This window comes from Elaeis guineensis, chromosome 5 (assembly GCF_000442705.2).
Source record: "Elaeis guineensis isolate ETL-2024a chromosome 5, EG11, whole genome shotgun sequence".
Taxonomy (NCBI): Eukaryota; Viridiplantae; Streptophyta; class Magnoliopsida; order Arecales; family Arecaceae; genus Elaeis; species Elaeis guineensis.
Window position 1 is genome coordinate 45495638 of NC_025997.2, and position 26662 is coordinate 45522299.

At 42.9% G+C, this 26662-nt stretch overlaps 1 protein-coding gene across 1 annotated transcript in view; it reads right to left on the reverse strand.

The window, feature by feature from the left end:
- Positions 1-3309, reverse strand: part of LOC105033280 (DNA damage-binding protein 1a) — a 48020-nt gene extending 44711 nt beyond the window's left edge. The window contains exons 1-2 of the mRNA XM_010908016.4: positions 3063-3309; positions 2261-2309 (exon numbers count right to left, since the gene is read on the reverse strand). Of these exons, the coding sequence (XP_010906318.1) occupies positions 2261-2309; positions 3063-3166 (153 nt within the window). The 5' untranslated portion in view covers positions 3167-3309. The remainder of the gene's footprint in view (positions 1-2260; positions 2310-3062) is intronic.
- Between the last annotated feature and the right edge of the window lie 23353 nt (positions 3310-26662).

The following is a 26662-nucleotide window of genomic DNA, read 5'->3' on the forward strand; positions in this document are numbered from 1 at the left end:
TAAATTATTGGAGGATTAATTAGCAATTTGATTGCTAATTGACTCAATTTGACGGAGCAAAAAGGTTTGGATCAAGTCTAGTTGAATTGGATTCAATTAGGTTTGACCTGATTAGGTTATGAGATGACGTAATCACTGAGGGAGATTAAGTCCTGATTTGATTAGGACTTGGGCTCAATTAATTCTTAATTTGATTAGGATTTAATTGAGGATTTTAAGTGCTTAATTTGATTGGGTTCAATCATCTAATTGGCCCTAACCAAATAAGATTTTGGATTGGATCAAAATTGATGAATTAAGGAGTCCAATTGGATTGGACTTCATCCATAGCGCCAACTACCCAAGCCAACCTCACGCAAATCAGGTTTTTGCATAAGGATTTGCGCACCTATCTGACTATTCTCGCCCCCTCTTATCCATTTTAGTTACGGATCAGATTTTGTTCAAAATCGAATTCAAATTTGATTTGAATTCGAGTTTGAATGACTGATAAGGGTTTATCCTTATCTTGGATGAGTTGGTTCTCATCCAAACAACCATGGACGCCAACCATATGACCCCCTCTCTTTTGTGCGACAAGTTGTTGTTGGTTTTTACCATGAGAAAGGTTTTCACGGTGAAAATTTTCTGAGAGAGGCATGGTTTCCTGAGAGGGGCCGTGAGACATCTTGTGGCGTGGTGAGAGATCTAGGGTTTCTAGATCTAAGGGTTTTTAGAAGAGAGAGAGAGAGAAAAGGAGTTTTTTCCTCTTCCCTTCTTCTACCACTTCTTCCTCCTAAGAGCATCTTTTTTCATCTCTGGAGGAGTCCGAGAGATCCGAAGAAGACGACGGATCAGCCATCAAAAGGAAAGCCTGCAAGAGAACTAGCACCCCGATGGCTTCGACAATCTCTGATCGGACAAAGCACCTCGTGTGGATACCCATAGAGGCCGGATACGTGTGCGGCTCGACGAGGACATCATCAGATTACCTGGATCATTGATCGCAGTGGATTACTACCCATGCAAAGATATTGAGATCGAATCTCAATTTTTTATTTTATTCTTATTAAAATCTGTTTTAATCTTAGTATTGCAAGCATGTGAATGATCCTGTATTAAGTAGATTAGATCTACGTCATGTTATTAAGTAGATTAAACGGTTTAATCTAGATTAGAAATTTTATTTGCCATGTTCTGATTTTTAAGTATTAAAAATCTGCATACAATAATTTCTGCATGCATGACATCGGATGTGCGACATCCTTCAAAAGAATCATTTTGCAAGTGTTGATACAGCAATAGCTTTTATTAAGAAAATGGCAAAAAGCACCGTCCAAACAAGGAGTAACAGGATAACCAAGGCAGCATTGCATCTGCATCACTGTTTGAAATATCTACCTCCTATTTAACAAATACAAACACCACATCACTGGCACCATTTCAGCCACTAATAAAGTCAAACCTGACTTTCTCACCTTCTACCATCCACTCAGAAGAGCACCCATCATAATTCATAAGTGTTTTCAACCTTTCATTCCATTCTCCAATATCCATTGGATGACTGGAAGGGGTCTTCCATTGGTTTCTAGGCCTCCTTTCGTGCAAAGTTGATGCATGGACTCTTTGCCATGCAAGCAATAGCTTCTAGCTTTTCCTTTCTTACTTTGCTCTTCTGGATTCTTCTAATGGACCACGAATTATTGCTAAGCTGTTCTTGTATTTGTCTTGTGGAGTTGCTGACTAATCGCTGGTAGCATATTCTATAACACTAGCATCTTCTATAAGAAAGCTGTCCTTGGGGACTCCTCATCTTTAGGGACTATATTCATTGTAATTAAGCAAATATTTCTTGCATTATCAGTTTTTTGCATACAACAATCACTGAACATACGGCTTGTGGTACCACTTATGGTACGGCTTTTGGTATGGACTGCTCTCCCTGCTGTTAAAAATGCTTTCATTACTGCTTTCCTACCATTTTTCCCAATTTTAACTGGCCGTCAAGGAACAATTGGAATATTACTGCATGTATCCAGACCATGAATGGAATCATAGAATTTGTCCAACATTTGTTTCTACTTGGACATTCATGCACTCTTTTTACTTCAAATAAAATACCAATCTTTACAAACATCTTTTTTAATTGCATATTACACAATTATTAAACAATATTCCTCATAGTTCTTCTATGCTATGCAACTACCAATCTCCAAATAGATCTAACAAATAAGTTCTAAACCAATTGATAAAGGAAATAATGAAAAAATGGCTCCTTTACCTGTAGGCCATGAGAAGTAAGCAAATGGATCTCGATGCGAGTACATTTACTGTAAAAAGAAAGGTGAAATGTTTAACTTAGGGAACATAGAGAAGGGAACTATAGGATCAACATATACAACCTTACTAGAATTTAGAGAATAATAATAATAAACTACATCCTAATAACTTGAATCAGAAGGTATTAAAAGATACTCAAAATTATGTACTTGCACGGATAAACCAAATAGTGCCAAATAGATATCCAGCTTTTTTTTTTTTTTTTTTTGAAAGCGAGATTGAGAAACAGATAAAAGAGGAAAGAGGTTGGGGTGGCGGGGGAGGGAGAGGGGGCCAGTTGGGGGTTGGGAGGTGGGGGGAGAGAGAGAGAGAGAGAGAGAGAATTTTGTCCATTTGTCATTGAAAGAATATACAAGAAAATGCTTTGTTGTGATGTCTAGGCCTATCGTAAGGACTAAGGAGGTCAGAAATACTCCGGCCATTTTAAGTTCTACAAATATATCATAAAATGGTAAACCAACAAGCAAAAACACGATTGATTGGAGAAAAATAATTTGCCCTTGAATAAAAGAGCGAACTTATTTTGTGAGAAATGTATAACTCCATGGCAAACCAAAGAAAACCCTAACAAATTCCCAAAAAGTCAAAATTAAGCTACGTAGTAGACAAATAGGCACACATGCTAGGTTCCAAACCCCGAACCCTAGAATCAGAAAAGACTGGACGAACCACACGAGGTAGCAAGGATAAAACATTGAAACCTTAGAAGAAAAGAATCCCTGGATAAGAAGAGGAGAGATTACGCGATGATGAGGTTGAGCTCTTGGGGGCTGGTGAAGTTGCCGACGCAGGAGTGGGTGACGTTCGTCGGCTTGTGGGCCGTCACCACGTAGTTCCACACGCTCATCTCCGCCTCTTCAATCAGTTGCTCCGCTGCTGCCGCTGCCGGCGAGGAGGTGGTGGTAGAAGAGCAGGTGGAGGAGACGAATAGGGGGAAGCAATGGGATGGCAGCTCGGTAGGTCTTTTCGCGCCCGTCCTAAACCCTAATCTATTCAGCGAAATCGTATCGTATAGGATATAAAACTAAAAATTGTTGAAGTTCGGGATGAATTTAAAATATGACCCTCCAACGAGTACCGAACCGGGCTGCGTATAATTTATATTTATATTTTTTATAAAATTTTATAAAATTATATGCAAAATAAAAAAAATTAAATAATATTTTTTTTAATATCTACTTCCTAAAATAAAGGTCCTTTAAAATTATTTACGATGCCATGGTAGTGTACTTAATAAAATCTCATGTGGAAGATGAGATTTCAAATTAGAAATCTCATCTTCAACAAGAGATTTCTCAACCACCCTCCATTTATCTTTTTTTCGTAACTCATAATTTACTCAACTTTCCTCCTTTTTTTTCTCATAATTCCCATCATCTCTTCCCATTTGTTAGCCATCTACTCTCTCTCCATCAACTATTGGCCTCCTCTCCCTTATCCCCCTATTAGGTGGCCCCTAATTTATTTCTCCATCTTTTTTGTGATCTTCCATCCATTTTTCATGATTTCTTCTATCCTATAAGTATTATTTTGATATTTTTTTATTTAAATATTATTTATTTTATATTATATTTTAAATTTTATGGAAATGTTGTTATGATTAGTAGATAAGATTATTAGATTAATTTTTATGTAAATAAGAAATAAGATTTTGATAAATATAAGTTGTTTTGCATGATTAAATTTAGTTTTCTAACTATGTACGTTAATTGTATTTCATTTATAGCATGCCTAATTTATTGTATTGATTAAACATATAGTGAAAAATGAAAAAAACTATGATGGCTCTATGTTATATTAATGGTTATATGGTTGATGGGCCATATGACATTGAATACAGTCAGAGACTACAAAAAAACTATTAGAATGAAATATGGAATGAAATATGAAGAGTTAGAAGATAAGCTGTACAAAATGTTCCGCATTGATAGAAGAAGGAATAAAATAATGATAATATATATATCCACAAGTTGTGTAGTCAACAATGTTAAATCATGTATCTATTCTGATTATCGAAGATGAAGAAATGGAGATAATCTTTTCAACTGTGAGTTCACATCCATGTCTATCAGGTGCAGAGTTGTACATAGATGTGCAACCCATTGATGACATTATACCTGAACGGGATGATTATGAAGGAGTTGGCCGGGATTTGGGAATAACAACTCAGGAAAGTGAATAGATTGTTTCATACTCTAGTCCATACATTGTGCAAAATATTCCAGCGAATACCAGTTCGAGATATATAGAGGACCAGTTTGCTAGAGTGGATAGTGATGTGCAAGAGACTGTTATCAGATAAGCATCATGTGACACACTTGTAGATGATACTGTTCATATGGATAATCGACTTTTTCATGAAGATGATATAGCAAGCGGAGATGTATCGAAACTGAAGCTCAGCAAGCCGGCACATCATATGATGTAGGAAGTCCACATGGCATAGAAAATTTACATGGCACAAGAGTTTCAAATTATGCAATGTTTGAAGCACCTTTTAGAACATTCAATCAAGTTGATTGGATGGCTACTAATGTGTCAATGCCTTCTGCATTGGAAGCACAATGTATTGTATAGGAAAGAGGTGATGAGTTACGTAAAAGGCTTCGTTTTGCAGATAAGATAGAATTGCAAACTGCAGTGAAGCAATATTCAATTGACAGGCATCACGAGTTTAAGATTATTGAGTCGGAGCCAAAGCTTTGGGTTGTCAAATGTAAAAATAGGGAGTCAAGATGTTAATGATTGCTTCGAGCAATTAAACAGTATGACTACTTTGAGGTCCCACGATATGCGGATCCCCATACATATATATCTGCTATACTTTCTTAGGATCATTACAGACTAGACTCTAATTTTATTGCCAATGAAATATGTGATTTTGTGAAAGAGGTACCTACTAATTCTATCGCTGGACTTGGTGCAGTATTAAAGAATAGGTTCAACTACACACCCAGTTATAGAAAGTTATGGGAGGCCAAGCAAAAAGCAATGGTCATGGTATTTGGAGATTAGGGTAAGTCATATGAACTACTGCCTACGTGGTTACATGCTGTGGAGCAATTTAACCCCAGATCTTGGGTGAAATTCATTGGTACTCCTACTGGTTACCTAACATGTGCTACATTTGATTGTATTTATTGGGCTTTTGCACCCTCGATTGAAGGGTTCAAGTACTATCGACCGATGATTAGTATCGATGCTACATTCTTATATGAAAAGTATCAGGAGAAGATGATGATTGCAACTACTATTAACAGGAATAATCAAATCTTTTCGCTTGCGTTTGCTATAGTAGATGAAGAGTCCACCAATACTTGGAGCTAGTTCTTAGTTTGCTTGAGATCCTTTGTCACGTCACGTCAGAATATTTGCCTCATTTCAAATCAGTATTTTGGTATATTATCTACAGTAGAGAATGAATATTTTGGTTGGCAACCACCCAATGCATTTCATATTTATCGCTTACGTCACGTTGCAAGCAATTTCAATACACGATTCCAAGATGCAAAACTGAGGGATATGGTGAAAAGCTGGCATGCAAACATAAGTCAGAAAATTTGAATGAAAATGATTGAAAATTTTAATCCTGAAGCTGTTCAGTGGTTAAGAGAATTTCCTTTAGATAAATGGACATGTGCACATGATGGTGGGTGAAGATATGGAATTATGACTACTAATTTATCGGAGTGTTTCAACGGAGTACTTAAAAATGCTTGTTTTGTGTCAATAACTGCGTTGGTGCAATTAACTTTCTTCTGACTTGTATCACATTTTGATGATCGATGTGCGCAGGCAGTTGATGCGATGAATAAGGGTGAAAGATTTACTCCTTTTATTATGGGTCATATAATTGCCAAGCAATCCAAAGCTACATCACATAGTGTTATAATATTTGATAGGGCTAGTGGAGTGTTTCAAGTACAAACGGCATTGCATGGGCCATACATGAACAAGGGCAACAATATCTAGGTCAATAGTGTTGCAAGTATGTATTTCCTGATTGTTTCATCGTAATTACTGACTACTTGTTCAATATGACATGTAGGTTGTACGACTTTCAGAGCATATATATACATGTCAGAAATGACGGTGCTATCATTTGTCATGCTCACATCTGATAGCTGCATGTGCTCATGTAGTGATTGATTTTTGGCGATATATTGATCCATGCTATAGTCTAAACGATCACCATCAAAGTTATGCTCATCAATTTCAACCCATTCCACATCAAGAATATTGGTCACAACTAACTAACAGCTGCATCATAGTGCCAAATCAATCATGCTTGCAACAAAAGGGTAGACCACGCTCCTCGATAATTAAAAATGAAATGGATTGGAGGGAGACCGACAATAGGCCTAGGTGTGGAATCTGTCAAGAGGAAGGGCATGATAGGCGAACATGTCTGAGAACAAGAAGTAATTAAGGAATAGTATTGTAATACTAGTTTGCTGTATCGATTATGGATTTGCATGTGTACTACTATTTTATTTTTTGCCGTAATATTGTAATACTGGCTTGCATTTTTACTGTATTGTAATACTAGTATGCCGTAGTACTATTTATAGTAATGTATTGTTGTAGTATATTTTACTGTACTATTTCTTTACTGTTGTTTGTAGAACTAATGGTTTACTGTATTAATTATGAGATATTCATCTGTGATGCTATAGTCTATATGGAGCCAGGCCTAGTAGATGACTCTGTATTGTATGCCTAGGCTCTTCATCATTCTTCGGCAATATGGGATAGTCGGGTACGTATTTAACTCAGTAATATTTGTATGTATAACACTGTATTGTATCTTCATGCATTGTTTTTAATGAAAATTGGCAGGAATCTACATTTCTTTTGTGTCGATGTAGGGAGTGAACATTGCACAGGTCGATACTCTTGGACAGACGCATAGTGCCTTACTTGAGGATGGCCGGATTCTATAGACTAGCATGTGTTGGATTCATACAGTTATACTGGCATTTAATCATGGCCTTCATAGAGCGATGATGCCTAAAGACTCATACTTTTCATCTGCCCCAAGGAGAATGTACCATCACATTACAGGATGTCAGCCTCCAGCTGGATTTACCTGTTGACGGTCTATCGGTGATAGGCAATACATGAGTCGATTGGGCCCAGGTTTGCATGCAGCTATTAGGTATCATCCCACCACCTAGTAGACTCTAGGGGCTGTGATTGAGCATGACTTGGCTAGCGAAGCAGTTTAGTGAGTCATCACCTGATGTTGATCAGGTGACGATACAATGTTATGCTAGGGCGTACATTTTGCAACTCATGGGTGGGTGTTTGTTCACCGATAAGTCAGGCAGCCATATGCATCTTATGTTTCTCCCATTACTTGAGGATGTTGAGTCTGTGGGACATTACAGTTGGCACGGTGTAGGCCTTGCATGGTTGTACAGGGAATTGTGCAAGATAAGTAGATTAGATGCACATGAGATTGCCGAGCCACTTATCCTACTGCAGCTATGGGCTTGGGATAGGTTTCCTATTTTAGCACCCCACATATTAGGTCGGCCTATTGTAGATCCTTTGATGGATCTACATGATGGTGGGGATCCATTGCCACGAGATCCACTGGGGATGAGGTGAGGAAAGATTATGGTTGATTTGTAGTGAATATGTTGTACAACTTTTATGTCATTCACGTAAATCGATGCATGTGCAGATGGAGAGATGCTTTTTTGGTGATGGAGGTATCGATGCATGTGCTCAGTTCTTACTGATACTACCTCGATCGACAGAGATCGAAGCATGTAAGGATTACATATACATGTTTCCATATTGTTTTTATATGTTTGTATGTATTAACTTATTAAATACCTTACATTCCACCTTTTTTATATGCAGGTGATATGGCAACCATATACTCATGACATTATGGCTAGGCTACCTAATTATTGTTTAGATGGGTAGGATATATGGTGTACTCGAGTACCACTCATTTATTTTCATATCGTAGAGTGGCACTTTGCTAATAGAGTGCTGCGACAATTTGGGATCCGCCAACCCATTCCAATGTAGTGTGACACGGATGCGAGGCTGCACCACATGGACTTGAGAGGACGAGTTGATCATGATTGGTCCATTATTCATCAGTACTATATTCAGATGTGGGAGAGCCATCGAGATTACATCATACCTGATGATCCCATAGATGGTACCATGAATTTTCATGATCCATACGTGCAGTGGTACCGTGGTATCACCCAATGGTTAATTAGTCATAGTGGTGCGATGTTCGATTTTTTGGTATGGGTTTAGGATTTCTTTATTAAACATTGTTCATTTTCATTAATTTATTTCTCACTGCTTATTACATACTTGTATATGTCAGAGTGACGGTATGGTGAGGATACATCAACTTGCTCATGTTGATTCTATATCCATGGCCTCGCAGCTGATCATGGATATATGCAACTGTTGGATTTGTACTCTAGAAATCCATTGTTGGCTGATATATTTTGTAATTCCAGGGCTTAATCTTGTACTTGTAATATTTTATTATCAATAAAGAACTTTTTTATTCCAATCATGTTTATGTGTCCATAATTTATCCTAAAAATTAACAAAGATGATTTTTTGTATATTCTCAAAGTGTTGAAAATTTGAGACATACATTAATTAGTGGTTAATTTTTAAATACTTCCGATCAAACGATTATCACAGAGGACAGTGATCAATCCATTCGAGATCGATGCACAGTTCACCTCTCTTGTGGACAGATGAGTCTCGGATCTGCAGTGTAGAAAAAAAGTGAGGGTGTGGAAAGTTGTTAGAGAACAACTTGCACTGAGCGTGACCAACACGAAAAACTACATGGATGTCTACTTACTCGTCAGTGGTCTTTTCAATGCTGTAGTGGTGTGAGTGGTCCTTTGACCTGCAGTGATATTGGCTATTTTCAGTGAGGCTACTGAGTTTGATTGCACGTTCTCTTGATCCATAACTATTCGGATCCTTACTGTGTATGTTGGCTTCAGTAGGTTCAGATTCACTATTTGGAATAGGATGCACCTAGATAGAATCTATCGATCTTGATAAAAAAGAAGAAGTTTTATGCGATTTGCAAGACTAAGTTCAGAAAGTCTTTAGCCAAAGTAAGTGTGAATACTAAAAAAAAAATTTCCTGGAATTCACAAATGAACTCGAATCGAGCCAATCTTACATATGACTAATGATGGGATCTGACGAATTCTCCATGATCTTCGTCAAGTCAAAATTCATGATAGAAGGACTGAATTATATGATAACTATACCTAAGGGTTCATACTTTCATTCTACTGGATTATCACTACATACTGCTAGGTATCACTAGTGGATTGTGGGACTCATCGGACGTCGTCTTGATGATTGATGATCTTCGAAGGATAGAATTGAAAATATTTCAATCCATCGAAAAGAATTTCGATGATATTGTAATGGAGATCATAATATATCTCACTACCAGATAGAATAGAACCTATGGGGTCACACATTAAGGGATTTAATCTTGAATTTGCCAATTAGACTTATGAAGTTCTAATTGGGCTAGGATTTTTTGAAATTCTATTGGGTTTAAGAGAACTATGCTAGCATATGGTTAAACCTAATTCTTATTAGGACTTCAATTGCATCCAGTCTATAGCCTTGAACCTAACCTAAATCTATTTGGATTTAGCTGGGTGCCTAATTGTGAGCCCAAAAGGATTGGATTAAGTTAATCAGTTGGCTAAATTTTCTTCTCATTATCTTCTCATTATTTCCTCATAGTGTGTGTGAAATTATTGGAAAGAAGAGATGGTGCAATCCTCCTTTTTTGGCAGGACCAAGGAGCGCCAACCTCTTGGATGGCATGAGGAAGAGAGAGGGGCCCACTCTCTCTCTTGCATTGATGTGGAAGGAGAGAGAGAGGGGCTACGCCTCCTCTCTTATGTATGTAAACCCTAAGGGGGTGCCAAGTGTTGGCGCCCCATCTACTTGCCCTATATTGCAAGGGGCACCCACTCAGACTGCCTTATCTGATCGAGGTACCTTATATGCTTACCAAAAGAGGCTGATGTCCTATCAATTAAGTCTAGTTTTAATAAAAAAATCAGATTAAAAAGATAAAAATTCTTATGAGATGAGTGAAGCGAAAATTTAGTGCAGGGGCAAAATGGTAATTTTAAAACTTTTTCAAAATTACTATTTTACAGTAGAATTATTAATTAATCTCATTAATTAATACTAAATAATCCTACACTAGGATCTAAATATGATACAACAGCATGCATTTAAATTTGAAATTCAAATTTGAATCAGTAAACGTTTTACAGTACTGTATTCAGAACACATCACCTTTTGCGGGTAGTCGATCATCACAATTTGATCACTGTCGGGGGGCTCTGATCGTCACGTCATAGCCACACAAATGTCTGGCCTCTGCGGATCATCCACACGAAGCTCCCATCTGATCAGCTCCTCACGAATGCTAGTTCGTGATTTCACCCTTTTGATGGCAGATGTTGATCGAACTCCTTCGATCGATGTGTGCCGACTTCTCGGATGCTCCGGATCGTCTGCACAGTTGCTTGAGAGGCTGATGGATCTCTTCCTAAAATTTGGTGGACTCACGACACTCGTGGCACACCAATCTCACTTCCCGAACCCTAGGTAGAAACCCTAGGGTACACACCAAAAACCCTGCGCCCAATTTTCTCTCTTTTTTTTCTTTTTCTCTCGGAAGGTTTTGGACCTTCACCTTGCACAGAAGCCTTCCTCACGCCCCAAAGTTTCTCTCCTAAAATTTCTACGCACGTCCCACCTTTCTCCTCTTTTTAAAACAACGTCGAACGTGTCTTATCCGCGTGAGAGGATAAAGACAAGAGGTTACACATTTGAATTCAAATCAAATTTGAATTCAAACGAAAACCAACTTATCCCTATCCTTTTGGGCGTGAGAAGAGAAGGGACGTGGCTCTTTGTGCATGGAAAATATTTCATGAGAAATCTTTTCTCGTGTAAGTAATGTGGCGCACAAAATGGATAAGGATGAAAGGGCAAGTGATAAGTTATCCATTCAAATTCAAACATGCTTTGAATTTGAATGGCTAACTAATTATTTTATCCATCCATATGGCACACAAATGAGGGTGTGGGGAAGGGTTTTGCGTGAGAAAAATTTCACGAGAAGTTTCTTCTCGTGAATTCAAATGGGTGCAAGGAAGTTGGGTGTCACAGGGAATTTAAAACAAGGTGGTTTGATTCAAATTGAGCCAACCTAGTTTAAAATAGGTCAAGCACAATTAGACCAGATTAAACCCAACATAATTAGACTTAATTAGGCTCAATAAAATCCTAATCAAATCAGAAATTAACTAAACCTAACCCCTGATCAAATCAGGGACTAAACCACCTTAGCGATTAGGTCAACATTTAACCTAATCGGGTCAATCCAAACTGAATCCAATTCAATTGGACTTGATCCAAAAATAATTACTCAATTAAATTGAGTTAATTAGTGATTAAATCACTAATTAAACCTCTCATAAATATTGAGTCCAAATCCGATGGGCAACAGACATCAGAGACCATCGATATGAAACCCTGATCAAAGATTTCAAATTTCAAATTCAAAATTTGAAATTCAAAATTTTGACCCCGGTACCCAAAATATGTGGAACTCATGATTAGAGAATCCTAATTCTCAATCATAGAGTCTCAGATAGATAAAACTCATAATCAGCCATCAGATCAGAAAGGAACCTCTAATGTGTGTGACCCCACAGGTTCGAACCTAAATCGGTAGCACAGGAACCAATTCCTGTACTAATCGAAGTGACCATCTAGCAATGGTACCCGACGATCGGATAGGTCGAATAATTGCAATCACAATATTCAGAACCTACGTGAATATGGTTACCGTATAATTCATCCCTTTTGACCCCTGTGTTTAGGACGACTCAGGATTAAACTGTCAACCCTGATGATATCATCCGAATCGTGCTCAACTCAATTAGTCATGTGACTCCTCACTAGGACTACCCTGGTCAAGGTTTTGCTAAATTGAAACATGACTGTACACAGCTCCTAAACTGGAGTGGTCAATCCCATCTTGACACACGCACCGACAAGTCAAGTACTTGACTACACCCAGTAACCTTCCGTCACTGAATTAAAAATTCAGGTAGTCCAGTGCCTAAGTGCAGTGAGTTGCTTGCAAGTCACCGTGGCGGTCTCAGGTCGGAGGGATATTTATACCCATATCCTATCGGAGCAAATCTTGACAGCAAAAATAGCTCCGGAGTTGGTCACGTTCAGTGCAGATTACCATTACATCTCACCTGTATGCCATACCAGTGTCTCCACACTCTTTGGTTATGAGGACAACCAACCCATATGACACACAACGACCTATGCTCGATAAACATTGTCGTCCTTGGTAACAACGTATCATTTGGTCGCGAACATGTTTAAGGACTAAGCGATAAATCCTCCTTTGTCGAGTCTAAATAGTCCTAAGGACTTCACCACAACACAGGAGTTCATTAGAAGATGAAACATTTGTGATGAAAAAATATCAAAATAACTTTTATTTATTTATAATTCATGTACTAATACAAAAAAGAGCACAACCGTCAACAGACTGACGATTGGCTTTGGGACACTATTCCCAATAATGAGGACATACCTTTTTAAGTTAATTAGTTCTTGATTTGGATCAAGAAAAGATCTATTTAATGAGATAGTCTCTTAGGGTTTAAAAGAATAGAATTTTGTGAAATAAAAACTCTCCTCTCCCTTCTCCATGCCACACCCTCTCTTTCTTTTCTTTTTCCACACCCAAGGGTTGGGCATCCATCCTTTTATATGTCAAGAATTGAGGAGGCTTTTTTCTACAGCAAGGAATGAAGAGAAAAAGGCTGCAGTTCAAGAGTTGAGTTCGGAGTCAAGATCAAAGAGTTGATCAAGGTTCTAAAAAATTAAGATCCTACTTGGAGAAGAAGGATCTATCACGAGAAGAAGGATTCAAGATTGATCTCGGTGGATATCTGTAGAGACCGGATACGTGTGTGGCTCGAGGACCTATGAATTTGAGATCATCGATAGCGGTAAATTTCTATCCACGCAAAGATATTGAGATTTGATCTCATCCTTATTTTATTTTTGAGATTATATATATGTTTTTACTTCTAGGGTTGGGTAGGATTAGATAAGATCTAATGCATATGGGGTTAAAAGATTTAATCTGATTATTTTTCCACTGCGATTGAAAAGTTTTTAAAACTATACATGCATCTTACCTATTTTTTTAATAGTAGTATCAGAGCTACTGATTTTTTAAAGACATATATAATCTAATTTTTATCTTAGATCTGAAAATTTTGATGATTTAAAATTGATCTTATGTTGGTATAAGGTTGTCCTTATATAGGGTTTATCCCATATATTAAAAAGATTATCCTAGCACAAGATTGATTGATTTTAAAAATTATTTTCGAAGCAATTAAGTCAATCTTTTAGATCTAAATATTGATGTATGTGATATATCTTATTTTATATTTAAATCTAAAATTAGAATAATTAAATATTCACATCAAACTGATATAAGATTGTCTTGATATAGGGTTTATCCCCTATATTGAAAAGGTTGTCCTAGTTTGATACGAACCAATTTTTGAAAAGTATTTTTAAAATATTTTAATCATTATTTTAGATCTGATTATACATGTATTTGATATATATATTTTTAGTTTTAGATCTGAAATTTAATATATATGTAATACATGTTTTAGTTTAGATCTGAAATTACATATATATGATATATGACATTAGGTTTAGATCTGAAACAGTTTCTAGATCATAAGCCACTAATGCATGTAATAAAATATAATATAAAAATTATTTTTAGATTTAAAAAATATATTATTGTATGTGGGTATGGGTTGAACAAATTAGGTCTAGTGATTAAACTATAAGGGTTAAATTGATTAGATCAGGCTAGAACCCATTATCGATTTTGAGCAGTTGATTGAACCTAATCAATGGTTGATTAGGATTAGGTCAAAGGGCTCAAAGTCAAGTTTAGTTGTAGTTGGTCCCATCGATTCATATTTTGATGTGAGTTGCTTGACTCAAGACTAAATTTGGCTCCGTGGTTCAGGCCCATTTTAATAAGTTAACCTGATCGATTCTAATCGACCAATTCGATGTCTAAGGCAAGTATTTAGATGGTGGTTATTTAATTGGTTCCGTTGTCTGACCTGGTCAATTTTGATTAGTGTCTAAGGAAAACAACGAGGGGACCCCCACTCATCTTAACTTACCTGGCCATTTTGGAAGATTCAATTTCATGTTAAGTTACTTGTTGACTCAAGTTCACCCATGCCTACTAGGCTGGTTAGATATGTTGATGTACTAACCTAAATTTAATTAGTCGGATGTCAGATCTGTTAATTTAGAAGAGATCTAAACCTAAATCTTCTTACTAAATATTAAGTCTAGAAGTCTTCCATTATTGTAGAGATGTGAGTGCCTTCCTGGCATTGATCGTTCTCGGCTGGTTACAATGTTTCGGTTGTATCGGGAAGGTATAACTACTCTATTGACATTTGATGTCCCGGGATAGAGATGGGGTTGAGTCTAATAACTATTAGGTGAGGATTCCAATGACGATTTTTCACCCACTGGTGAATGATGGGTCTGACTTAACTAAGAAATGTATCAATAACTGTTAGGTGAGACCGCAGAACTTAGAGACTAAACCCATTGCATCTTGCTTGGTGAAGTAATGGACAAAATATTATCCACTCATTAGTCTGTGCTCACCAATAACTGTTAGGTGAGGTATGTATAGATTAATGGGACCACAGTACCCACTTAAAATCAATTACGTATAGATTTTCATTTCTCCATCTGAGGAGTGTGGAAGATTCAAAAAAATAGTTAGAGCTTTTTGTTTATTTTTAAAGTTCCTAGAACAAATATTTTCATAAGTACAAATATTTAACTAGAAACTATTCTCTCTATAAATAACTATATCGAGTTCCAACCCCTTAGCCCATATCCTCGATACCAATAGGTTGACCGGTATAAACTATAAAGACTGACTCCAAAATTTGAGAATCATTCTCAGTTTCGAGAAACTTACCCATGTTCTTGATCAAGATGCATCTGTGTTATCAGCTCGTCCATCCTCTGATCAACAAGTCACACTTGAGAAGTGGATAGATGAAGATAACAAGGCGAAGTGTTATATTTTAGCATCCATATCCAATGATCTTCAGTGACATCATGAAGACATGAAGACTGTCAGAGAGATGCTGACTCACCTGTAAGAGTTGTACGGTGAGTAGAATCGCACAGCTCACTTTGAGGTCTCTCAAAGACATTTCAGAGCGAAAATGCATGGTGGATGTTGGAATTTGGAGTTTGGTGCATGCATATGTGTTTCAAAAATTTTATTTTCTAAATATTACAGTAGAGAATAAGATTAAAATATTTTTAATTTGAATTATGCATGCATGAAAATATAAAACTATATGGATCTATCTCATATGCTGAAATTAATATATGCTGAAATTTAGATTGTGATCAAATCACATACTTGTTTCGCAATCTTTTCTTTGAATCTGGATCTAAAAGAGAAGAGATTTTCTCTTAGCCATACAAGTATTCGACCTCTACGAGTATCCACTTAGGATCTGCCTGGAACAGCTCTCTTTAATATGAATTTTGGTTCTCCCAAAATTCAGCCTGCTGAATCTGAATGAAGTCTGGATCGCGATCAACGCTTGATCTTTCTCTTTGATCTTCTTCTTCTCCTCTTCTTTAGAGTTTCTCCTTGCTTTGTGCTGCTACAAAATATTAGCAACCAGCAAATTGTGGGACGCCCAACACTTTGGGTGTGAAACTCCTTGGGACTCGCGTCCTAAGGGATGGGCGTGTAGAACACCCAAGAGAAGAGAAACGGAGAGAAAGAGAGGGCGTGGGGAGAGCCTTTGGGAGTGAGGGGCTGCTGGTTTAAATGCTCTAGAGACCTTAGGGGAGGTTTCTTTAAATAGGAATAAGGATTAAATCCTATTCAATCTCATAATACAAGTCCTACTTGCATTGAGTTTCCTATTAACTTAAGTTATCCAACTTACTTTAGGAGACCCTTTAGGTGCCAACAATTGAAGTCCTTGCATCCATAATTAGACCCCCAAAATACACCCAAGAGATGTCCCATAAGAGAACTAAAAGCCCTCTAATCAATGGACACGCCCAACTTAATAAAATCAAGGTGGCGCCCAAAAATAACTATCAAGAAAATTAATTAGGGACTTGCATCCTTAATTAATATGATCCATAATCTTGGACACCCAATAATTGAAGTCTCATAAATCATATTCATGTTGGTTATTAGCAAGTAATTAAGTTAAAATTATCTTATCAAATAAGTAATCCCAACTGAAAGAGGAATTGGGTCTGCTGGACATAAAATACCCTCGGCCGAAGTTCTTGGCAGGGTCGACCCTCGCGAGTCTCTTCCGACTTTCAACAACTGTTGGTGAGCTCCCGTCGCTTCGCCCGGACTCCTACGGGAGCCGGGCTCCATCCATGATTTCTGCAGCAAGGAAGACTCCGCCCAGACTCCTACGGGAGCCGGGCTCCGTCCACGACTTCTACAGCAAGGAAGACTCCGCCCGGACTCCTACGGGAGCCAGGCTCCGTCCACGACTTCTACAGCAAGGAAAACTCCACCCAGACTCCTACGGGAGCCGGGCTCCGTCCACGACTTCTACAGCAAGGAAGACTCCGCCCGGACTCCTACGGGAGCCGGGCTCCGTCCACGACTTCTACAGCAAGGAAGACTCCGCCCGAACTCCTACGGGAGCCGGGCTCCGTCCATGACTTCTACAGCAAGGAGGACTCCGCTCGGACTCCTACGGGAGCCGGGCTCCATCCACGATTTCTGCAGCAAGAAAGACTCCGCCCGGACTCCTACGGGAGCCGGGCTCCGTCCACGACTTCTACAGCAAGGAAGACTCCGCTCGAATTCCTACGGGAGCCGGGCTCCGTCCATGACTTCTACAGCAAGGAAGACTCCGCCCGGACTCCTACGGGAGCCGGGCTCCGTCCATGATTCTACAGCAAGGAAGACTCCGCCCGAACTCCTACGGGAGCCGGGCTCCGTCCATGATTTCTGCAGCAAGGAAGACTCCGTCCGGACTCCTACGAGAGCCGGACTCCGTCCACGATTTCTGCAGCAAGGAAGACTCCGTCCGGACTCTTACGGGAGCCGGGCTCCGTCCACGATTTCTACAGCAAGGAAGACTCCGCCTGGACTCCTACGGGAGCCGGGCTCCGTCCACGACTTCTACAGCAAGGAAGACTCCGCCCGGACTCCTATGGGAGCCGGGCTCCGTCCATGACTTCTACAGCAAGGAAGACTCCGCCCGGACTCCTACGGGAGCCGGGCTCCGTCCATGACTTCTACAGCAAGGAGGACTCCGTCCGGACTCCTACGGGAGCCGGGCTCCATCTACGATTTCTGCAGCAAGGAAGACTCCGCCCAGACTCCTACAGGAGCCGGACTCCATCCACGATTTCTACAGCAAGGAAGACTCCGCCCGGACTCCTACGGGAGCCGGGCTCCGTCCATGATTTCTGTAGCAAGGAAGACTCCGCCCGGACTCCTACGGGAGCCGGGCTCCATCCACGATTTCTGCAGCAAGGAAGACTCCGCCCGGACTCCTATGGGAGCCGGGCTCCATCCATGACTTCTACAGCAAGGAAGACTCCGCCCGGACTCCTACGGGAGCCGAACTCCGTCCACGACTTCTACAGCAAGGAAGACTCCGCCCAAACTCCTACGGGAGCTGGGCTCCGTCAATGACTTCTACAGCAAGGAAGACTCCGCCCGGACTCCTACGGGAGCCGGGCTCCGTCCATGACTTCTACAGCAAGAAGGACTCCGCCCGGACTCCTACAGGAGCCGGGCTCCGTCCATGATTTCTGCAGCAAGGAATACTCCACCCGGACTCCTACGGGAGCCGGGCTTCGTCCACGACTTCTACAGCAAGGAAGACTCCGCCCGGACTCCTACGGGAGCCGAGCTCCGTCCATGATTTCTACAGCAAGGAAGACTCCGCCCGGACTCCTACGGGAGTCGGGCTCCATCCACGATTTCTGCAGCAAGGAAGACTCCGCCCGGACTCCTACGGGAGCCGGACTCCGTCCACGATTTCTGCAGCAAGGAAGACTCCGCCCGGACTCCTACGGGAGCCGGACTCTATCCACGATTTCTACAGCAAGAAAGACTCCGCCCGGACTCCTACGGGAGTCGGGCTCCATCCATGATTTTTGCAGCAAGAAAGACTCCGTCCGGACTCCTACGGAAGCCGGGCTCCGTCCACGATTTCTGCGGCAAGGAAGACTCTGCCCGGACTCCTACGGGAGCCAGGCTCCGTCCACGACTTCTACAGCAAGGAAGACTCTGCCCGGACTCCTACGGGAGCTGGGCTCCGTCCACGACTTCTACAGCAAGGAAGACTCCGCTCGGACTCCTACGGGAGCCGGGCTCTGTCCATGACTTCTACAGCAAGGAGGACTCCGCCCGGACTCCTACGGGAGCCGGGCTCCGTCCATGATTTTTGCAGCAAGGAAGACTCTGCCCGGACTCCTACAGGAGCCGGACTCCGTCCATAATTTCTACAGCAAGGAAGACTCCATCCGGACTCCTACGGGAGCCGGGTTCCATCCACAATTTCTGCAGCAAGGAAGACTCCGCCCGGACTCCTACGGGAGCCGGGCTCCGTCCACGATTTCTGCAGCAAAGAAGACTCCGTCCGGACTCCTACGGGAGCCGGGCTTCGTCCATGACTTCTACAGCAAGGAAGACTCCGCCCGGACTCCTACGGGAGTCGTGCTCCGTTCACAACTTCTACAGCAAGGAAGACTCCGCCCGGACTCCTACGGGAGCCGGGCTCCGTCCACGACTTCTACAGCAAGGAAGACTCCGCCCGGACTCCTACGGGAGCCGGGCTCCGTCCATGACTTCTACAGCAAGGAGGACTCCGCCCGGACTCCTATGGGAGCCGGGCTCCGTCCACGATTTCTGCAGCAAGGAAGACTCCGCCCGGACTCCTACGGGAGTCGGACTCCGTCCACGATTTCTGCAGCAAGGAAGACTCCACCCGGACTCCTACGGGAGCCGGACTCCATCCACAATTTCTACAGCAAGGAAGACTCTGCCCGGACTCCTACGGGAGCCGGGCTCCGTCCATAATTTCTGCAGCAAGAAAGACTCCGCTCGGACTCCTACGGGAGTCGGACTCCATCCACGACTTCTACAGCAAGGAAGACTCCGTCCGGACTCCTATGGGAGTCGGGCTCCATCCACGACTTCTACAGCAAGGAAGACTCCGCCCGGACTCCTACGGGAGCCGGGCTCCGCCCATGATTTCTGCAGCAAGGAAGACCCCGCCCGAGCTCCTACGGGAGCCGGGCTCCATCCATGACTTCTGTCGCTGGTAAGCCTCATCCAGACTCCTACGGGAGCCAGACTTCATTTTTGATTTCAATTGCAGGAAGACTCCGCCCGGACTCCTATGGGAGCCGAACTCCGCCTACGACCTCCAACTGCAAGAAGACTGCATTCGGATTTTTACGAGAGTCAGACTCCGTCTTCTATCCCGGCTGTGGGAAGATCTTGTCCAAACTCCTACGGGTGCCGGACCTCGCTACCGACTCCAACCGAACTTCGGCCAACAAGTCTGGATCCCCTGACAAGCCACACTAACGGACGCCACTGCTTCACTCCTTGCGGCGGACCCTGCGTATCCCCATTACTCCCTGACAGGCCGTATTAACGGCCACGACTCTGCTCCACTCCCTGCGGTGGATTCTGTGCGAGTCCACCGCTCCCTGACGAGTCACGACAGCGGATGCTGCTCGATTCCCCATAACTGATTCCACGTGGCGAGCCACGGCGATAGCCACGATCCCACTCCACTACCCTCCACAATAAATTCCTCCTGACTCTGGGCGGCCCACTATCAGACGGTTACAGGCGTCACTATCAATTTGTTGCCCCCTCTGTCTATAAAAGAGAAACCCCAGATACGTTATTCTATAAGCTCTCGTTTTTACCTAAAAACTCTGCTAAAATTTTCGTTCGAGCACTCCATTCTTGTTGAGGCAGAGAACTGACTTGAGCGTCGGAGGGTCTTGCCGGAGCAACCCCACCTCCGATTTAGACTTTTTTTACAGGTCCCGACGGCGACCGCGACTCCCTCGACTCCAGCTTCTCCGGCGCAAGCGGATTTTTGCACCAATAGGATTGACGCTAGAGGAAGGGCCTGTGTCTTCGCAGCATCCTTGTTCTTAAAGGAGCACTCAACGGGACCGCCTCCGGTCATGTTCTCCGGCACCCACTCCTCCTTTCCCCCACTGGATCCTCACCCGATGCCTTGTCGCGAAGCATCCGCGCAGCTACCCACGGCCTCCGCAGCCATATCTCGAACCCCGATCTCGCCTCTGGTTTCCCAGGCCTCGCGCCCTCCGGCTATGGTCGCCGGCATGGAGTGGCCGGGCGATCGACCTCCGATGGATTTCGCCAACACCATCTCGGGAGGATCCCTGCAGAAAACGACCAACATACCGGCTGTATCCCCCAAGTGGCAAAAGACTGAAGAGCCCATAACCTTTACCGAAGAAGACACTCAGGGATTCCAATTCTCTCATAACAACGCGGTCGTAGTTTTCTTGAATATAGCAAATTACGACGTCCATCGCGTTCTAGTCGACAATGGAAGTTCGGCTGACATCTTGTTCTACGACGCCTTTTCAAGAATGTCCACTCTTAACAGCCATCTGAGGCCGATTAGCTCCCCTTTGGTAGGGTTTACCGACGACGCCATTCCGACGGAAGGAATAATAACTTTGACTGTGGCCGCAGGTCAATATCCAAGGCAATCCAGGGCTCTGGTGAATTTCTTGGTGGTAAAGGTGCCATCCGCCTACAATGCAATCCTCGGCCGACCTGGCCTCAATGCTCTCCGAGCCGTCGTATCGACCTACCATTTGAAGTTGAAGTTCCCCACCAACCAGGGGACCGGAGAGGTCCAGGGAGACCAAGTCCTGGCCAGACACTGCTACAATATAGCCTTGCGAAGAAGCGATCAATCTGACTCCTACCCCATCGATGGACTGGATGCTCGCGATGACCTCACCGAAGAGAGGGGCACCCTAATCGAAGATCTGGTACCAATCCCTTTGAACGACAGAAATGCGGAGCATGTAGCGATGATCGGCTCCAACCTAGGGGAGGAGGTGCGGACGCGTCTCATTGATTTCTACGAAGAAATGCGGACGTTTTCGCTTGGGTTCCAGCAGACATGCCGGGGATTGACATGAAAGTCATGGAGCATCATCTGGCCGTCGATCCACAGCATCGACCGATGAAAGAAAAAATTTGAAGTCATGCTCCGGAGAGGCAGAAGGCGATAGCCGAGGAAGTGGATAAGCTCCTTAAGGCCGGATTCATTAAGGAAGTCAATTATCCTGATTGGATTTCCAACGTTGTCCTGATCAAAAAAGCAAACGGCAAGTGGAGGATGTGCATAGACTTCAAAAAGCTGAATAAGGCCTGTCCGAAGGACAGCTACCCTTTTTCCAGAATCGATCAACTGATGGACGCGACCTCAGGCCATGAGCTCCTCACCTTCATGGACGCGTTCTCCGGCTATAATCAAATTAGAATGGCGCCGGAAGACGAGGAAAAGACAGCTTTCATCACTAATCGTGGCCTTTACTGTTACAGGGTCATGCCTTTCGGCCTCAAGAATACGGGCGCAACCTACCAACGGTTGGTGAACAAAACCTTCAAGGAGCAGATCGACCGTAACATGGAGGCCTACGTAAACGATATGCTCGTAAAAAGCAAATCTTCCAGAGATCATGTCACCGACCTCGAGGAGACCTTCGACGCCCTCCGGAAATATAGAATGAAGTTGAACCCAACTAAATGCGCTTTCGGCGTAACCTCAGGAAAGTTCCTGGGCTTCATGGTATCAGAGCGCGGGATCGAGGCCAATCCAGAGAAAATTCGCGCCATCCAGGAGATGGCCGCCCCAAAGTCGATAAAAGAGGTTCAGCACCTCACGGGAAGGATAGCGGCCCTTAATCGCTTAGTCGCAAGGTCGGCCGAACGGTGCTTGCCCTTCTTTCAAACCCTCAAGCAGCTAAAGAACTTCTGTTAGACCTCTGAGTACCAACAGACGTTCGAAGAACTAAGGAGCTACCTTGGCTCACCCCCGCTATTAGCAAAGCCTGAGCCTGGGGAGGAGCTATTTTTATACCTGGCGGTCTCTCCCATGGCTCTCGCGGCCGTCCCTGTCAAAGAAGAGGCGAAGGTCCAGCGGCTGATCTACTACGTCAGCCGCGCTTCGAGGGATGTCGAGACCAGGTACATCAAATTAGAAAAACTGACTTACGCCTTGTTGATCACAGCCCGGAGGCTCCGATCCTATTTTCAAGGACACACCGTGACGCTGCTCACTGATCAACCGATCAAGGCAATCTTGCACCGGGCGGACGCCTTTGGGAGGATGGCAAAATGGGCGATCGAGCTCACAGAATTTGACATCAACTATCGACCCAGGCCAGCAGTGAAGGCCCAAATATTAGCAGATTTCATAGTAGAGTGTACCATCCCAGAGGAGGCTGAACTTGAACAAAGCAAAGTTGACGACCTGAAGTCCCAACCGAACTCCTCCGAAGAAGAGGCCGATCCCTCTGATCATTTTTGGGCCCTCTATGTGGATGGATCTTCCAACATGTCGGGCGCAGGTGCAGGCCTGATCTTGGTCAGTCCGGACGGAGTCATCGTGGAATACGCCCTGCGTTTTGAGTTCCCTGCAACAAACAACGGAGCGGAATACGAAGCTCTGATTGTAGGACTAAGGATCGCCAAAGAGCTGGGAATAAGTCAGCTCCGGGTGCACAGTGACTCTCAACTAGTGGTGGGGCAAGTCAGTGGGAGTTACGAGGTGCGGGAGGACAGTATGGCCAAATACCTTGAGAAGGTAAAGGAGCTCCCCTCCGCCTTTAGCAGCTTCAACATTAGACAGATCCCAAGGTTGGAAAATACCAGGACTGACCTTCTCTCCAAGCTGACGACGTTGGCTCCGATCGAATTGCCCAAAGGCATCCTCTTTGAAGTTCTAAAATACCTGAGTACAGAAGAATCGCAGTCCGTGATGGAGATTGACCACGAGCCCAGCTGGGTCGATCCATTGATAATCTATCTCAGAGATGGAGTTCTCCCTCAGGATGCGAAAGAAGCTCGGAAGCTCCGGAACCAAGCCTCCCGGTACATCCTTTATGAGGGCAAATTGTACAAGAGATCATACTCCTTGCCCCTCTTAAAATGCCTCAGGCCTTCGGAGGCTGACTACGCCTTGTGGGAAGTGCATGAAGGAATCTGCGAAAACCATTTGGAAGTTAGATCTTTATCCCACAAGTTGCTCCGCCAAGGGTATTACTGGTCGACAATGCATCATGATTCGATCGAATATGTCAAAAAGTGTGATCGATGCCAGAGATACGCCAACATCCAGAGACAGTCCGCCACCGAGCTCACACCCTTGAGTGCCCCATGGCCTTTTGCACAATGGAGGATGGACATCCTTGGCCCCTTTCCCATGGCGTCTGGGCAAAGAAAGTTTCTCTTTGTAGCGATCGACTACTTCACCAAATGGGTCGAAGCCAAACCACTAGCAAAAATCACAGAAGCAAAAGTGCAAGATTTCGTCTGGAAGTCGATCGTGTGTAGGTTCGGTCTGCCTAGAACCCTAATCACTGATAATGGATGGTAATTCGCGGGAGCGAAATTCATCGAATTCTGTGAAGATCTAAACATCTCCCACAACTTCACATCAGTAGCCCATCCCCAGGCGAATGGCGAAGCTGAGGTGACCAACAGAACCCTTTTGCAGGGGATTAAGACAAGGCTCGAAAAAGTGAAGGGAACTTGGGCGGATGAACTTTATCATGTGTTGTGGGCGTATCGAACTATCCAGAGGCTACCTACGGGGGAGACCCCCTTTGCCTTAGCCTTCGGTACGGAAGCCGTCATCCCAATCGAGCTTAAACTCCCATCGGCACGAGTCGTGGCGTTCGACGAACATCAAAATTCGCAAAGTCTTAGAGCCAACCTCGACCTGTTGGAAGAAAGATGGAAGATAGCTCAGGTTTGAATGGCAGCCTACAGATAGAAAGTCGCTCGATATTACAACGTCCGGGTCAAGAACAAAGCCTTTAGAGCGGGAGATCTAGTGCTTCGACGAGCCGCTGTCTCGCAACCTCAGGACCGGGGGAAACTCACCCCAAACTGGGAAGGACCGTATGAAGTCAAAGAAGTAGTCCGACCCGGAACTTATTATCTTAAGGAACTCGGAGGAGCCGACCTCCCACGATCATGGGGCTCGAAAAACTTACGGATGTACTACCAATAACTTCATTTTAATTGAAAGTTGCATACCTGTATGTCTTTAGACAATTCAAACAAACTACATCAGAAACGAAAGGGAAACCTCGTCCCGACAAAGTCAAAGGCCCGGTTCCATTTAGACCGGATGGGGGGAGAGGCCCTGCAACGCCCATATGCGCCCCCACAGCCCTGTTAGGGACAGGAAGAAAACCTCGTCCTAACTTGAGCAAAGTCGAAGGCCCGGTTCCATTTAGACCGGATGGGGGGAGAGGCCCTGCAACGCCCATATGCGCCCCCACAGCCCTGTTAGGGACAGGAGGAGAACCTCGCCCTAACTTGAGCAAAGTCGAAGGCCCGATTCCATTTAGATCGGATGGGGGGAGAGGCCCTGCAACGCCCATATGCGCCCCCACAGCCCTGTTAGGGACAGGAGAAAAACCTCGTCCTAACTTGAGCAAAGTCGAAGGCCCGATTCTATTTAGACCGGATGGGGGGAGAGGCCCTGCAACACCCATACGCGCCCCGACAGCCTTGCTAAGGACAGGATGTAGGAACCTTATCTAAGGTTTCAGGGTTAGATCTTGAAACTTTTTCAAGATCATACAGCGGAAGACTAAAATAAATCAAAATTTATTTTCTAAAATCAAAAAATCTCTAGATCTAAGATCTTATTACATGATTATTACATAGCATTAAATCAGAAATTAAAATATATAAATATAGCATGAACTACATGTTGATCATATCAACATGTTTCTATACTACATCTAATGTATGTATTAAACAATAGATCAGATCTATTACCTTGCAAGTTAGACGTTCTAACCTTGTTGATCTGGGCTTGAGGATGATGTTGCAAGCTGCACACTTGTCCGACCTCTAGGAGTCATCCACACGAGCCCACGAATCTCGATCAGAAGTCCTGCTTCAGGAAATCAACACAGTATGCTAGTACTGCGCTGATCCTTCTTTGATGGTTGATCAGGTGCCTCCTTCTTCTTGATTTGGACTCTTCCAAAGATGGAAAGTAGAAGGAGGAGTTTCAAATCTGAGATGCTCTCAGGAAACTCAAGATGGAGGGAGGAAAGATATGAAAACAAAAATCCTAGAAGAAGACCCTCTTCTTCTTCACATTTTTCTCTCTAGATACCCAAACTTGCATCTTTTATATCTCCACGACCCAAAGGTATTTCTCTTTGATTTTTGGATGGCACAAAGGTCTCTCAAATCTCTAACTTCCTCTAAAATTTTATGAAGAAACTCATCTTATATAGAGAGATATGATAGAGTCCTTGTCTAGGTCAAACACCTAGTCAAGGCTTATCCAAACATGGCAAGTTAAGGGACGCCCAACTCTTGAGCACCTCCTTCATATTTTCATGTATGGATTATTAAAAAAGGGTGCACAATGTATACCCTAAAAGCCATGAAAATTCTAAAAAAAATTTGGATAAATTCGGTACAAAATTGAAAGAGTTTTGGATTTCTAAAACTCTATCTCATAGAATTCGAAATCCAAACTTATTCCTTTTAGATTTGATCCAAACCACCTTCCTTGTAAGAAAAAAGAGAGGAGACCTTTTGTGAATGTGGGAGAGATCTGGGAGAGGGCTTTTGTCGCACAAAATAAGTGGAGATTGATGTTGAATAAGAGAGAGGGCGTGGAGAAGGATTATGTGGCGCAAGGTGGAATCCTAGTCTTACTAGGATTCTGTCTTATGACTTGTTTTAATTTGGTTTCTCAAATCAAATCAAATCAAAATTAGATCAACCTAATTAAAATAGGTCTTAACCCAATTAAAAACCTAATTTAATCAGATTAAATTAAATTTAAATCTGATTTAATTTTTTAATCAAATTAAAAATTAGATTGACCAAAGTCCT